Genomic DNA, 14,432 nt, shown 5'->3' on the forward strand with positions numbered 1-14,432 from the left:
GCGTATGCCACGTAAGGCAGTACTGCCTTCTCAAGGGAAAACCAGGAGGGAACTAAAGCTGATTTATCTGTGTATTTTAATCCAAACACTCAGCAAAGAGCTTTTAAAAGGCAGTAGTCCCTGGGAAAGACGATCAGCACACAACTTATCTGTCCTAGCACAGTGTACTGCTTCATTCCCAAAATATTTGCGTATGTGATCCCTGTTCATCAGGAGCCACACTAATTACACAGTTCAGCGTGGTCTTTTGCTGCCATATTTTCTGCACTCTAGGTGGAGATCAGAAATGCTGAACTTTATTTCTCAGGATCAGAAAGCAAAAGATACCCTTGTAGTGGACACAACATTCAAAGCCATGAGATTTATGAAACTGGGGGCTTTTTGCAACAGTATGACAAATTCAGTATTTAACCAGATCACTCCCACCACACAGAAGCAGAAATATAACATGCCTTTTGTTCAGAGATGTATCATGTTTAATTATTCATTTTTTTCAGTAGCTTAATCATGTATTCAATTAAATAAAGTAATAAACAAAAGTGTTCAAAGTGAGGCGATATTGTCTTTATGTTATTTTTAAGTTGTGATCAGGTATCTGTGGGACATGGAAAACTAAAAATCAAACAAAGTACATAATCTTTGCTTCTCTAATACAATTTAGCGCCAAATTCTGCTCTCGGGTAAGTATCTATGAAGCCTTGCCCATAATGGCATTACAATACAAGGGCGTATTTCTGGGTTTAAAAAGTGCAAAAGATCAGGAGTTGTTCTCACATCTTAAAGGTTCAGCACACATGAAATGAAGAGCTGGTGCCTGGCTCTAACAGATACTGCCCCGCAGACTTAGTGCAAGCAGTCGCAGCATCACTCAGCTCCAACAAATTGATTTGATTTCACCGGATGGTAAAGTTGGCTAAATTTGTTTTTTGACACCAATCTGCCTGCTTCAACGAACGAGAGCACAATTTGGCTCCTTTCTCGGTGAAAAGGAAGCCAACCAAACATGACTTTCACCAGGCCTCAATTTTTGGCCCCAGATTTCAACATACACTATTACAGTGATCAAAAGAACCATAGAAATTACTTATCATTTTACTGTTCCTTAACACATTTCACACAGTCCTGCAGCGAGCAGAATCACAGATGAACCTCAGAACATACAGAGAGCACAACTACTACACTGGACATGAAAAGGAAATTTTATTAAACATGTTTACATAACATGAGTTGGAAGTTCATTTAAAAGCACAGGGGAGTGTTAAGACAAGTGGTCAAAATAGAAAGATACTATCGAATTATAACTAGTTGGTTTTTGGCCACTAAGACAGAACAGGATCTAGAAGTAGTGCACCAATGCTTGAGTTCTTCCTGCTCAGCAGGTCGAGCAGTAACCAATCTGCGCCCTATGGAAAGATGGGCAGAAGAATTTCCACGTGTTGAGTAATAAATAGTTCACTTGGTGCAGGCAGTATGTCTATGAATTAAAACCTAGTGTGTACACAGTTTCTACATGTGTTACAGCCCCACAGTAGGAATCTACACCAAAATAGTTATTAGAAGGAATTTGGTCCGTACTACATCACGTTTTCCATAGGGTAAAAAATAAAGTCCATCTATAGACATTTAGCACCAGACTCACAGACCTAGCCTGGCTAAAACCTGCAAAATGTCTATCAGAAAAATGGATGGCTTAGATTTCTTGGTTACTTCAGTATAGTAATTACGAGCAAACTGTACAAGTACATGCAACATACAAGCTGGCCTATGTGGAACTAACATACATTATTAAATAACCTTTTTCATCTCTTTTTTTACAAAACGTGCATGCAGCTTTGAACAGTTCCAAGTCATGCTGCTCTATTTCTGTGATCACAAAATTGAAAGGCCTGTAAAAGGAGGGGAAACATATCAATGCACCTGCAGGAATCTGCAGTTGTTCGCACATTTACAGAATATCACAAGGGATTTCAAGGCCAAGAACTCAAATGAATAAAAAACAAATTTAAATTGGACTTTTTTTTTTTTTTCTCCAAAAAGTAAGATATCTTGCGTTAAAAAATCAAGCCTTGTGCTTGCATCAATCTCAAAGAAATGTAAACTAAAATTTGATAAAAACGTTAGTAAGTGCAGAATGTTTCCACTGGAATTTCCAGGGAAACACTGAACAACTCATACCATGCTCTATCCAGGGCAGAAGGGTGCGTCTGAAGCGACACACATCAGAGAAGCCTGGGTACAGCTGAAAGTGTCATATGCTCATTCCATTCCTGGTCAACATTTTGGGAAGTCAAATATACATTTATACACAGAAACGTAAATATTCCTCTCCGTTTCTAGGAGGAAAATTGCATTACCAGTAACATATTCAATGTCAAAATTAAGACTAAAGCTGCTTTATACCAGTCCCCAGCAGTAGTTGCAGAATTCTTCAAAATTCTTCCATGCAAAACATCATAAACATGAAAGTTATTATATATAATGCAAACGTATCTGCTTTTTACAAAGAAAAAGTGGCACTGTGATGATTATTTAGTTTTAAGGGTACAGCTTAGATTGGTCATTTGTTCTGGGTTCCCATGTGAGAAACTGGTAAGTACCAGAACCGAGAAAAGATCTGAACTCGCCGGAATTGTAACTGTGGCTGTTGAACACTTTAACAATGCTTACAGAGAGATGCTTCAGCCCTTTTTTGTTTGGTTTAGAAAAAGAAAGGAAGGGTCTCTGTTAGCGTTGTGAGGACTTCTACAAAACTAGCAGAATCACATGGCAAAAAACTAGTGGAAGTGACAAGTACAGAAAAACTGCTGAAACACCAGGAAGGTAACACTGCTTGAGGGCTCTGTCAAAATGTGAAAAATACAACATTGTTAACAGAGTGAGAGCTTCCAGTTTGGGTCATCTTTGACTTAGGTCGAATCTAAAGTTCTCTCTTTCCCAATCATTCTAACCATCGGTGATAGCCGCTAATAGATTGGCCGTATGGGATATACCTTTGTTCTGTCAATTTAAGCCATCTCTTGACAAACAGACATATTTTTGGATAACTACTACAAGGAAAAACAGAAGTGATTGTCTCTCTCCAACAGTGTTTTTTGATCATGTGAATATCTGGTTCCAATTGTTGTCCTGGGTGATATTTTTATGAGACAGCACCTGCTACTACGATCTAATGCAGGGAGGCCCCGTTGAACTTTCCAGGGATGACTGGGAAGCCCTCCGTGTCAGGGGAGTCAAGGTTGGATCCACTAATGATGAAGGTGGAAATAATTTATACCAGCCTATTACCACACTGGACAGATCCAGTTCCTCCAGAAGGATCTGGGCAACCCCCATGAAGCATTTGTGGTCCATTCGGCCGTAGTCTCCCCAAACTATTACCTGGAAGAACATAAAATACAGGTTCAGCATTGTCCCAAGACCATGCTTATATGTTCGCTCCTGCTCTACTTGTAGCGTAAGGAAAATGTTATTCTTAAGGGTGAATGATTGCTCCCTCTTGTGGGAAAACCTCATGGCAGGACAGGAGTGCAAGTCAACAAAAGGGAAATGTTTAACACAGCCAGACATTTTGCAGGTCTGAAACCACAAGCTGCAAGGACGTGTTTGCCGGTATTTATAAAATTAAATGCTTAGTGAGTTGGAATGGGTTTATGCATATTGCTTAAACTTAAGTAAACATGCAAGTGCTTCTCCAAATGATAGCCTAAAATGGGATTCATAAACAACTGACCTGAAGGACTTTACCCTGTGGACTTTCATCAAAAACCAGTGTCTGTTGGTACAAAGGATCAAGGGTCTTCCGTGCAATTCTTGTCTTCTTCTTAGCTATACATGTTCCGTTTTCCAATAAATACACTTTGACATAAGGAGCTGCAAACAGAACATCATGAATTTTATGTTTGGATTAAAAAAATTCTACATTGCACTTCTGAGCTGCAAGACAAATTCCTTAAAAGGAAGCTGCGTGGAAAGAAAATGACACACGTTATCTTCGCTGTATAATCTGAATACAATTCTATTAATAAAATAAATTACACCGCCCATGAGAAATCAATTTGGTTTCTGTAAACTTCGAACGTCGTGATCTAAGCTGTTACTAACAACCATTACGTTTCATGTCTATCATTTTCAAAACACTTTCTTCTGCCAGGAATTAACTGTGACTGATAGCTACTCTGGAGTCCCTATGTACGTCTAAGGGTCAGAGATATTTCAAAACAAAAGACTTTGATGTTTCATTGAAAGGAATATTTAAAACTAAGTCACTCTGATTACACAGACATTAATCACTCTTTCATCTTCAGCTCCTAAGGAGGTTGTAAAGTACCATTTTGGCAAAGTGTTATCTAAAACAGCGGTTCCAGTTGTTACGGTAAGCAGTGGTTGTGGTAGCAATGATAAATCTCCTTTAATAATGATCTTTATAAATAACAAGAACTTCAAAAGATGTCCTTACAAAATGATACAATATTAAAACTCATTCATTATACAAATTATTGACACTGGCACTAGCATAACCTGCTGTCTTCTTGAAGCACTGCTGTGTACAGAAGATCTTGGCATGTGGGTCTGTTAAGCTGTTTGTTCAAAGCACTTTCATCTGTTCTCCATCTCCTGTTTTGATGTGGAACAAACACAAAGGACTTCACCTATATGGACAAAGCCCCACTCAGACATATGACTTGCCTAAGATACGCAGAAATATTTCTGCAAATGTTCCTTCCAGAACAGATGTGGAGTTGCTGAAAATCATTCTTTGAAAGGTGGCAAGCAACTGGTAGAGGCAAGGTGGGAAGAAGTGGACCCTGGTAGCAAGGATATATCCACACACACATTCCTTGTTGAAAACGAAACCAAACAAATGCAAATGAAGTGACAGCTAACGAGGAGCTCAAACAGTTTCTGATCTCCAGTTCATCAGCACATTTCATATTCTTCTTTTCTGTTCATATATTGTCTATTTTTTTCCTTACCTGGGGTAGATTTGGAGCCAGGTTTTTGTGTGAGGCCACGGGCTCTAATGACTTCTACCTCTAACTGGCCCTTTTTATCCACCATTCCAATCTGGATGTCACCTGAGAAGAAGAAAGAGGCCCACATTTTAGACAAGCACTATGGCCTGGGAGACAGTGTGTAAGAGTGAGAAACAGGAAGACTAGTTTGCTACTAGGCTGCCAGATGAGTGTGCTTGTCACCTCTCGTGATCCCTTCAATTTCTCTGTCCTTAAGCCAGGACTAAAAGATACGTATATAGAGAGCACAGTGCCCTCTCTTGGGGTAGGGTTCATACCAGAGCTCATTATTTCTGATCCATGGAGGCAGGCAAACTTACAGCAACACTGTGGTATAATACTCACACCTCTAATTTTGCACTTCTGAATTATCCAGAGACTTCCTACCTGGGAGTGTTGCCCCAGTGTGCCAGTCACTGATGTGCTGCCCTGGCAGTAGTCCCACACTCAGAGCCTAAAACCCAAATTCATGTTTGGAAATCCACTGGGCTGGAAAGTTCTGCCTCTAAGTTAAGATACAAGAGCTGGCAGGGCAGAGGTTCTTTGTCTGATGAAGCAAAAGGAGAACTGCTGACAGAAGCTAACACTGAAACCTTCTTCTACACCTACAATTGCCTGACTGGATCCTCAGTGTCAGGCAGAGGCACCAACAAGCTGAGGCACACAGTCATAGCACAGCTTCAGAGAATGATGCCCTATGCCCAGGAGCTCAGAAGAGGTCTTTTTTTTCTTCTGTAAAAGTCTCCAATAAGTACAGGGGTGACAATTTTTCTGTTTTATCAATATTCCATGCCCATTTTTGGTGTGAGTAAAACAATGCAATGTTGTAACAAAAAGCTGCTTTCACTAATAAACGCTCAAACTTGTTTCCCTACTCGAGTTCTGACAAATGACATTTCATGCAGAAAAAGGAAACTATTTAGTCTGAGACCAAGCATTGTTCTGACCTAGATCAATAAAATGCAAAGGATGTCAACGATGAGCTGATGTTCAAAGTGCTGTACCTCTATGCTTCATATAGCATAAAGTCAGCTGTGTAGAAAGCTAACAGGCCACTTAGAACAAAGAATGCACAGTGTGACATGGGCAGCTTTGTGATGCCTGTGCAAAAAAATGAACTATACATGTATCTGTGAAACATGTGAGTATGTATATATCTGACACGTAAACACTGATTGTCCAAAAAATCTCACTCACAGACAGTCCTGAACTACAGGATTTGGGATCCAGATTTTGAACGACAGCATTTTGAAATTAACCAAGCATGAAATTTTCACATGCTTGTCTAACAGTATATTAAATCAGCGCTTAGACCTTGCTACTTGAGGCATGACAGATCATCAGGGAGGATTTTTTTACCAATCAAACTCTGCTTGAATAAACAGAGCACTGTGTCAAACCAAATATAGTACACAGAAAAATTCCAGCTTTTTTTAAGAGCACGTCTCTGCATCACATATCCAAAGTAAAACACACGACAGGGAACCAGAAGGGGGAGTGATAATACAAATGTTTTCACGTCATTATTAGTGAAAGGATACCACATAGGTGGTCTTCTGGGAATTGTTAAAAAGTATGATTGAGTGCTTTTTTTGGGGTCAAATCTTGAGCCTTTACTAAATAAAGAAGTTCTAAGAAGTAAAACTAAATGTATTACTCAAGCAATCTGAAGAAAACTATTTAGTCTGAAAACAAAATTAAAGAGATGGAAGAAATCTAGACCCCTATATTCATACCAACAGAGTAATTTAGATTTTTATAGGGCAAATCATGTCACAAATATCTTCTCTTTAAAAATTATTACAAAAAAAAAAAGGAATTTAACAAGTTTGGTGCTTATTAATGCATTAGTAGCAGTCATTTGGATTTACACAGCAACCCTTGCCTTAAGGGGTACTCAAAGCATGTTCAAGGAATTTGTCTCCTGCTCAGGAGCTGGGAAGGGAACACTCTCTTCTGCAATTTTTCTTGACGTGTCTCTCTCTCCTTTTTCTGAAGTGGCTCCCTGAAGCTTATTCTTCCAAGACAGGTGTACTGAAGCATAATTTTCAGCAGTAAAACCATGGTTAAAGTAGTGGATGAAGGGCTCCTTACTTAGCATCCTAAAGCAATTCTAAGAATTGTTCATGTATAAGAAAAAAAACCCAAACAAACAACCCTCCCAAAAAATGAAACCTTCCAAAGATACTTACAGAATACCACACTGTTGCACGCCTTACACACTCATACTCTGTTCATAATCAAGACACAGCCAAGGCTAGTATAGGGAAATACAGGCTTGTCCGGAACACAGGGAAGATCACAGATAGCCCGGGCAGCTGCTGTAGAACAGGATTTTGCCTCTCTCGTAACACACTTGCTTGATCAGCAACTGATTATTTGGCACTGCAAACATGGGCAGAAGTTTCACATTCTGGGGTGAGATTAACTAAGCCTGGACAAGTGCAGAGTTTGGCCAGAAACTGTCTTGTCATATCCAATATAAGCTGTGGCAAGTAAGTATAAATTTTGAACAGCTGAGATTTTGCAGTAATCTACAACTGGAGAAGCCACAAAATTTCTGAGTGGGAAGCAAAGTGCAACCCCTGTCTTGAAATTGTAAATGAGATTAGTTCATACTGGAGAAAATGCTGGTTTTCACTCCATTTGGGATGCTAGCGGGCTAGGAATACCAGTGCTTTTGTATAGGACCTTCATGTTTACAGTGAAGGAGGCCACTTTGTAAAAGTCTCTCTAGTGTTGTAGTCTGCCAGTATGTACATTAATTAATTGGCTTGTTATTAATTTAACAGAGGAGAGCAACGTTCTTACCCATGGCAGGGGTTGCTAGCGTTTGTCGGCCTACTAACTGTGCAGGTCCGAGTCCATCAAGGAAATCACTGAACTGGCTGTCAGCACCCAGCCGCACTCCAGGAAATATTAAGCTGAAGCAAAATAAAAGCTGGTTAGGCATAAGAACAGGATTAATTTCTATTGTCCCACGGTATTTACCTCAAAATTGCTCCTGAGGAAAAGCAAGAAGCTCCAGATGTACAACCAAAATCTGTTCTGCAGCATTAGGAACGAGCTGTCTCCCATGGACCCCAAAGAAGCATAGTGGAATTCTGCACATGGACCCAAAGTCTTGCTAAGGGAGCAGTGAAGACGCTGATAAGTGAATAAACTATGAGTGACCTTGTATGAGAACACAGAAAGCCTCTTGAAATTCAATAGCCAATCATTCTTCTTTCTTGAATGCTTGATTTACCTTGTAATACTGTTTTATATCTATATATACACCCAAACCCCATCCGCATCAATTAGAACAAACAGGGAAACCAGACGTATACACTAAGTTAACCTGACTGCTGCATCTGTTTAATGAAGCAATAAATTGGCAGGTAGTACCAGTGCTGATTAGAGCTAAAGCCAACGTCACTCCCTAGCCAAAATATTCTGGTAGCCTCATCTGGATCTACAGTTGGGTCCCACATCTCTTTCAGGACACAAACTGAACTGTAACACGTTAACACAGAATATATGGAAACACTCAAGCTCAGTTTGGATGGGGCCATCAGTAACCTGATCTACGTGAAGATGTCCCTGCTTATTGAAGGGGGGTTGGATTAGATGACCTTTAAAGTTCACCTCCAACCCAGACCATTCTATGATATGGGCTTTTCTAAGGGCTTTTTCTTTTCTATGGGCTGCTTTCTTGTATTCCAGAATATCCACTTCCTTTTTAACAGATAAATACAGTCTCCAAATGATAACAAAAGAAAACAAACAAAACCAACCAAGCAAAAAAATAATGATCCATGGTAGGGAGACGTAGCTTTGACTTTCTCATCACAATTATGAGAAACAGAAAAACACACTTTGAACCAAGTCCAGATAGCATCTTATCCAGTAGGCCATCCACCACTGTATCTGCTTCTCCCTCAAAGGAAATTCCCCATTAGACTGAATAAAATAATAATAAAACTTCCTAATAAAAACATCTCATGTGAAAAGCTTTAAATTCCCCCAATCAGGCTTATTAATCTTTTTTAAAGACTGTTTCTTTAGATGGAGGAGGAAAAGAATCCAAGGGTCTCCAGTTCAACCATCGAAGCTCTCCCTTCCTGACAAGACACACAATCTGCTTCTCTCCCCACTGGCACTACTTGTTCACTCTTGTGCCTAGTATGAAAAGCTTCTTGTTCGTTTCTTTGCCCTTTTTCTCCACAATGTGTTATATTTTGCTCTGGAATGACTAACAATATTTAAAATGTTCATTTGAGAGCATTCTCAGTTTTGAAACACCTCAAGCTATACACATAATAGTGAAGGTTGTGAAGCACACATTCACCTTAATGTGTATCAATTCTAATTCATTAAACTTCAGTTACTGGCCAAGCAGAACATAATGTGGTATCTGGGGTACCTACTGTAAGAGTCTATTCTCTCCTGAATGACACGTCTGATTGGTCTAAGGAAATGCAAGAAGAGGCATGTTACTGTCAATAAACTATATGATCCTGGAGGTAAAGTCAGTATCATAATGTACATACACATGAAAGGAAAAGTAGCCCATCCAAAATTAACATAAGCATTTCCTAATTGTTTTCATTACCCACCTACCTGCTTGCCCTAGAGTAATGTCAAGGGTGAACTGCAGACAAAATACTACTCAAGCCATCAAAGTCAAGCTCTTGATGACTATGGTGGGAATCTCACAGGAGACATGAAAAACCTAGCAAGCAGCTCTGCTATTCTGAATAAAAGGTGCAATCAAAAACTGATTCACGCTTATACTAGAAATAATATCTGAAAATAAAGGTAACATTTCTAATGTTCAAAAAAGGTCCAGAAGGAGGAATAGCGGATTTTAGGATCAGCTGCCACAGTGTATGTACCCCTCCTTACATGGTGCAGTTGTGTGGTTTCCCTTCCACGTTGCAGCTGAGTCCAACTCATGTTCTACAAATAAGCCAGTGATGCAATGCATGTGGGGGAAGTGATTAAACAGTAAAAAAAAATGTTTTATTGGTGGTCTTTCTTACAAGAGTCTGCATTTAATATTTTTCCTTCACTGTCATCTAAACCCAGAGCTGCTATAAACTCACATCAAACTCATGCAAATTTGCAGACCACCTGAATGCCTTTGATCTATAGCTAAATCACACAATCACAGAAAACTTTAGAGAAGTTTTCTAAGCCACAAAGCACAGCACCACACTGAACAGAGCCCTCTAGTATTCCTTTTGCTTATGGGATTGTGCCCTGTTTAAGGAACATTTGTCTTCCTTCACTGCAGCAAGATATATTTAACTGTTCCACCTCAGTTTTGTCATCTGCCCCCTTTGGCCCATTCTCCTGGGGTTCCCTTCAGAGTCACTGTTAAATATTGATGGTGTTTTCACTTCACTGGCCTCACTGTTTCTTACTCTTGACAGAGAATGGAATAAGGAGGTACAGATCAATACCAGTGTTTAAGGCTAAGGTCAAGTGTGGAGTGGGTTTGGAGTCAGGAAATGTAGTTGAGGTATACTGAGGATCAGGAAACAATCAGAAGAGCTGGTAACTCTATCATACCAAAAGTCTGTGACAAAAACGTAGTGAAAAGCTAGGGAGCCAAAAGTATGGAACAGAAAAAGAAGGTCAAAGGTGGTCAGATGTGAAGGAAGCTATTGTATGAGAGCACAGAAAGAGGTAAGGAGAATTGTCAGAGGCAGACCTGGTGCCTGAACAGCAAGAAATGGAAAGCAGGCACAGGAGGTGAGGAGACAGAAACAAAACACTAGATGCTGACAGTGTGACCACCAGGTTATGATAGCTCACTTTACCTTGAAGGTGGACCCAGTTCTAAAAGATAATTTTCAAACTAAATCTCACTATGCACACCCAGCCTGCAATAAGAAGCAAGCACTCTGTTCTCTGTTTACCTCGCAGGCTTGCTCTCTTTGCTGCATTTCTCAGAGGCTGATTCTCAAGTCAACAATTTAAGGCTCTACCTTGCAGTTTCTGTCCTCTAGATACAGACCTTGGCTCCTCCAGCCTTGCTAAATCCATTTACAGACTCTGAGGGTGTAGCAGAGGATTAGGCTGTTCTCCTGAAACGATCCTCACCATCAGTGCTGGGCTCCCACCTCTCCCATACTGCTAATCAGGGAAGTGGGCTCCACCAGCTCCTCCTCAGCAGGGTCCAGTTTATTGGGCCCTTTGTCACCATGGTGAGTGACTGGTGCCTTACAGACTGACACTCCAGCATAGAGATAGGAAGGAGGACAGCAGGATGGAGTGTTGAGAGGGTAAAGGTGATGCTCTATCGTAGATTCAGACTGGAAAAAACACTAGGATATTTTATTCTTGTCCCTCATTCTTCATCTGATGCTTACTTAGTTTGTTTTTGAATTATTCATAATGGAGCTCATTTTTCTTACATGGCTCTTGCAATTCTTAGCATTATCATTGAATTCCATAAAGTGGTTTGGGTTGGAAGGGACCTTAAAGATCATCTAGTCCAATGCTCCTACCATGGGAAGGGACATCTTTCACTAAACGAGGTTGCTCAAAGCCCCATCCAACCAGGCCCTGAAAACGTCAAATGATAGGGCATCCTCAGCTCCTTTGGGTAACCTGTTGTAGTGTCTCCCCACCCTCACTGTAAAAAAATGAGTAAGGCTGGTGAGATCATCTGATGATGGAGAAACTGCACCTTTACACAGCTCCTTGCCATGACTATGGCTGCCCCTGGCTTTTGGTGCCTTATACAATGTGCAATAGTAATTGTGGTAACACAGTAAACATGTAAAAAGATAAAGCCAAAGAAGCCCCAATCTGTCATTTTTTCCAGGTGTATAGAGTACATTTGCCTACCCGTGGTGTCCCCTTTTGTAGGGAGGCATTTTTTAAGAATTCCCTAGTGACCAGTGTGCCTTGGCACACGCGGTAGAGTCCCACTGAGAGCAGTGAGGAGGCTGGAGCATTCATGTACACTTCTGTTTCAGATCTGCCTTTGTTCTCCTTTCCTACACATTGATTCATTCATCAGGGAATGAAAACAGCTGCCCCATTCCCCACAGCTCTCTGCCTGATTTCAGCTGATGGGGCAGCTGGGCTCGGGGTTTACAGTTCCCAATAAGAGGCTTGGACAAACTCCAAACTAAACTTTCTTTGTATATGGTATTCTGAACAGAGTTTCATGTCACAGGGACTTAAATATAACATTAGAGGTTTAACTCTGTGTTAATTCAAACATAAAGAAAATGTACCCCTATGTTTTGTTTTGAATACTGCAGTCTGAATTTAGATGTCTTTTAGTGAACAAAGTGCCTCACTGCATGACAGGGAAAAAGTGAATCCTAAGAAGTCCTCTCTCAATTTCAGTTTTCAAAAAATTTCTGTTGTGTGCCCACAATAGTTTAATTTTGCAAACATTTCAAGAGGAAGAATCCATACACAGAACTACACCCTTCAGCCAGAGCTCGAGCCTCTGTTGACATTCGAAGTCCTCTTACAAAGACAAGAAACTTCTCTTAAAACACTGATATTTTTAATGCCACTTACTTGCCCTCGGAGCTATAACTGTTTATGCTGCCATCGGTGGATTCCCGGCTTGGCTGTCGAACCATACGACTTCTCATCTCTGCTGCCATTCCTGTCTCTGTGCTTCTCTGTATCGTGCTCTTCAGCTTCTTGCTGCCAGCCTCTGAAAGCAAAGAAAAAGAAATGACAGTTAGAATGACAACTTAGAACAAAGTCTTTTCCTTCCAGTTTTCCCCCAACAACAGTGATCTGGCTTGACCATTGCTATTTAATAATACAAAAAGACTGTTCGGATTGAAGAAGGAATCTCTTTTCTTCAGTTGCAAACTGGCAATGGATTCTCTTTCAAAGGGCTGCAACCTGAAGATCTTTGTTAGGACAAACTGTTAGAAATTAGCTGTCGTTAATAACTTTTACACAGTTGGAATGTAGACAGGATGACCATGATGGTGTCTGCTATCATTTACTCGGTAAGGTGTCTCTAGACATCTTGTTAGTTAGGTTGGGTGACTACTAAAGAAGTTACAATTCTCACAGATAAAAAAAAGAGAAAAAAAATCCTTCAAGCATTCCACAAAAAATGTGAAGTACTTATTTTAGTACTTAGCATCAAGAATATAACAATGTGTTTTGACTCAGCAAAGTCTTACTTTTTACCACAGAAATTCTTCAAAATAAACAGCGTGCTTTACATAGCTTCTCATCTCAGCACTTCCTAGGCAGAATTAACTCTTGGAGAATTTGTCTGGGAGATGATGGACTTCATAGTCTAGGCATGCAACCGAACACTACAAAGTGATGTAAAACTTGCGAAATTTTTTGAAGACTTGATCAACTTGTAAAATCTTCCATCACACATTGTTTAAAATGCAACTTGAGTTCCACCTGGAAAGTTTCACATTACCCTTGAGGAAGGAGAGCATGTGGTCCTTTACAGGGGTAGTTATGGGCTCAAGGTGCAGCAGCTGATCTACAATGAATTCTGCTGCCACGCGGCAGAAATTATACTTCTAGATGATAGTACTTGTGTTCAAAGATCTTTAACTGAAATACTTCCATGAAAGTCTCTATGTGATGTAGTATTGACTTCAAACTCAATGTCCTACTCTTTTTACTTTTGTTCAGCCTATCGCTCAATGGGTAACACTGTTTTCACTCAGGAAGTAGAAGATCTGGCAATGTTTCACATAAGTGAAAACACTCTCTTGCGTTTGCTCCTTCATCCGTTGTCTGGCAAAGCCTGTCCTTCCTTTCCACAGTCTGCTCAGGGGAGCATCTGCAAAAGTACATGTTTCTTCCACTTCCACCTGCTGTGGAGACTGAATTGCTCTGAAAAAATTTTCAACTTCCAGTTTCACGTGGACATCGTTGATGTTCAAAGATGACAGATTTTGACCTTTATTCATATAAAACTTAGAGCTTTGGTAGCCCACACAAGGCTTGCCCAGTGCTCAGGGTGTTTAAACGTGCTGTGGAGAATAGCTGGTCCTTGTTCTGGGTTTGGAGAGCTGATGGAGGGCAAGGTGAATTCACAAGCTAGAGCAGCTCCCCCTCTCTTGAGTTATGACAATAACCTCTTTGGAGCTAGCAGAGACACGGCAAACATGGCCAAAGGAAAAAAAAAGAATTTGTATATTTGGCTTAAAAGAGACACTACCACAGCAAAACGGGCTGTGGTTTTCCTCTTAAGTCTTCTGGACCAGGCGTTGTTTATCTATAGCTACTCAGAAGCAGAGAAACAAATGCCTCGGAGTGGGAGAAATCAGCTACTTCCACAGATCCTTTACTCCCTTATGACGCCAAGAGCTGTGAAGTTTTTCTGTGGGCCACTGTAACTCATCCAAGTTCCCCATCTTTGGTCAGCTCAAACCACATTTTTCAGTCCTGCTAAATGTGAGGTAAAGTGAGCTA

General features: G+C 40.4%; 1 protein-coding gene across 1 annotated transcript in view; it reads right to left on the bottom strand.

The window, feature by feature from the left end:
* Window positions 1-2,936: 2,936 nt before the first annotated feature.
* LOC103771341 (regulating synaptic membrane exocytosis protein 1-like) overlaps window positions 2,937-14,432 on the bottom strand; it is a gene marked incomplete at its 5' end in the record, with an annotated part of 130,017 nt that continues 118,521 nt past the window's right edge. Inside the window, 5 exons of the mRNA XM_008938634.1 lie at window positions 2,937-3,378; window positions 3,731-3,870; window positions 4,974-5,075; window positions 7,824-7,936; window positions 12,543-12,684. Of these exons, the coding sequence (XP_008936882.1) occupies window positions 3,160-3,378; window positions 3,731-3,870; window positions 4,974-5,075; window positions 7,824-7,936; window positions 12,543-12,684 (716 nt within the window). The remainder of the gene's footprint in view (window positions 3,379-3,730; window positions 3,871-4,973; window positions 5,076-7,823; window positions 7,937-12,542; window positions 12,685-14,432) is intronic.

Source organism: Merops nubicus, unplaced genomic scaffold (genome assembly GCF_000691845.1).
Source record: "Merops nubicus isolate BGI_N331 unplaced genomic scaffold, ASM69184v1 scaffold2514, whole genome shotgun sequence".
NCBI lineage: Eukaryota > Metazoa > Chordata > Aves > Coraciiformes > Meropidae > Merops > Merops nubicus.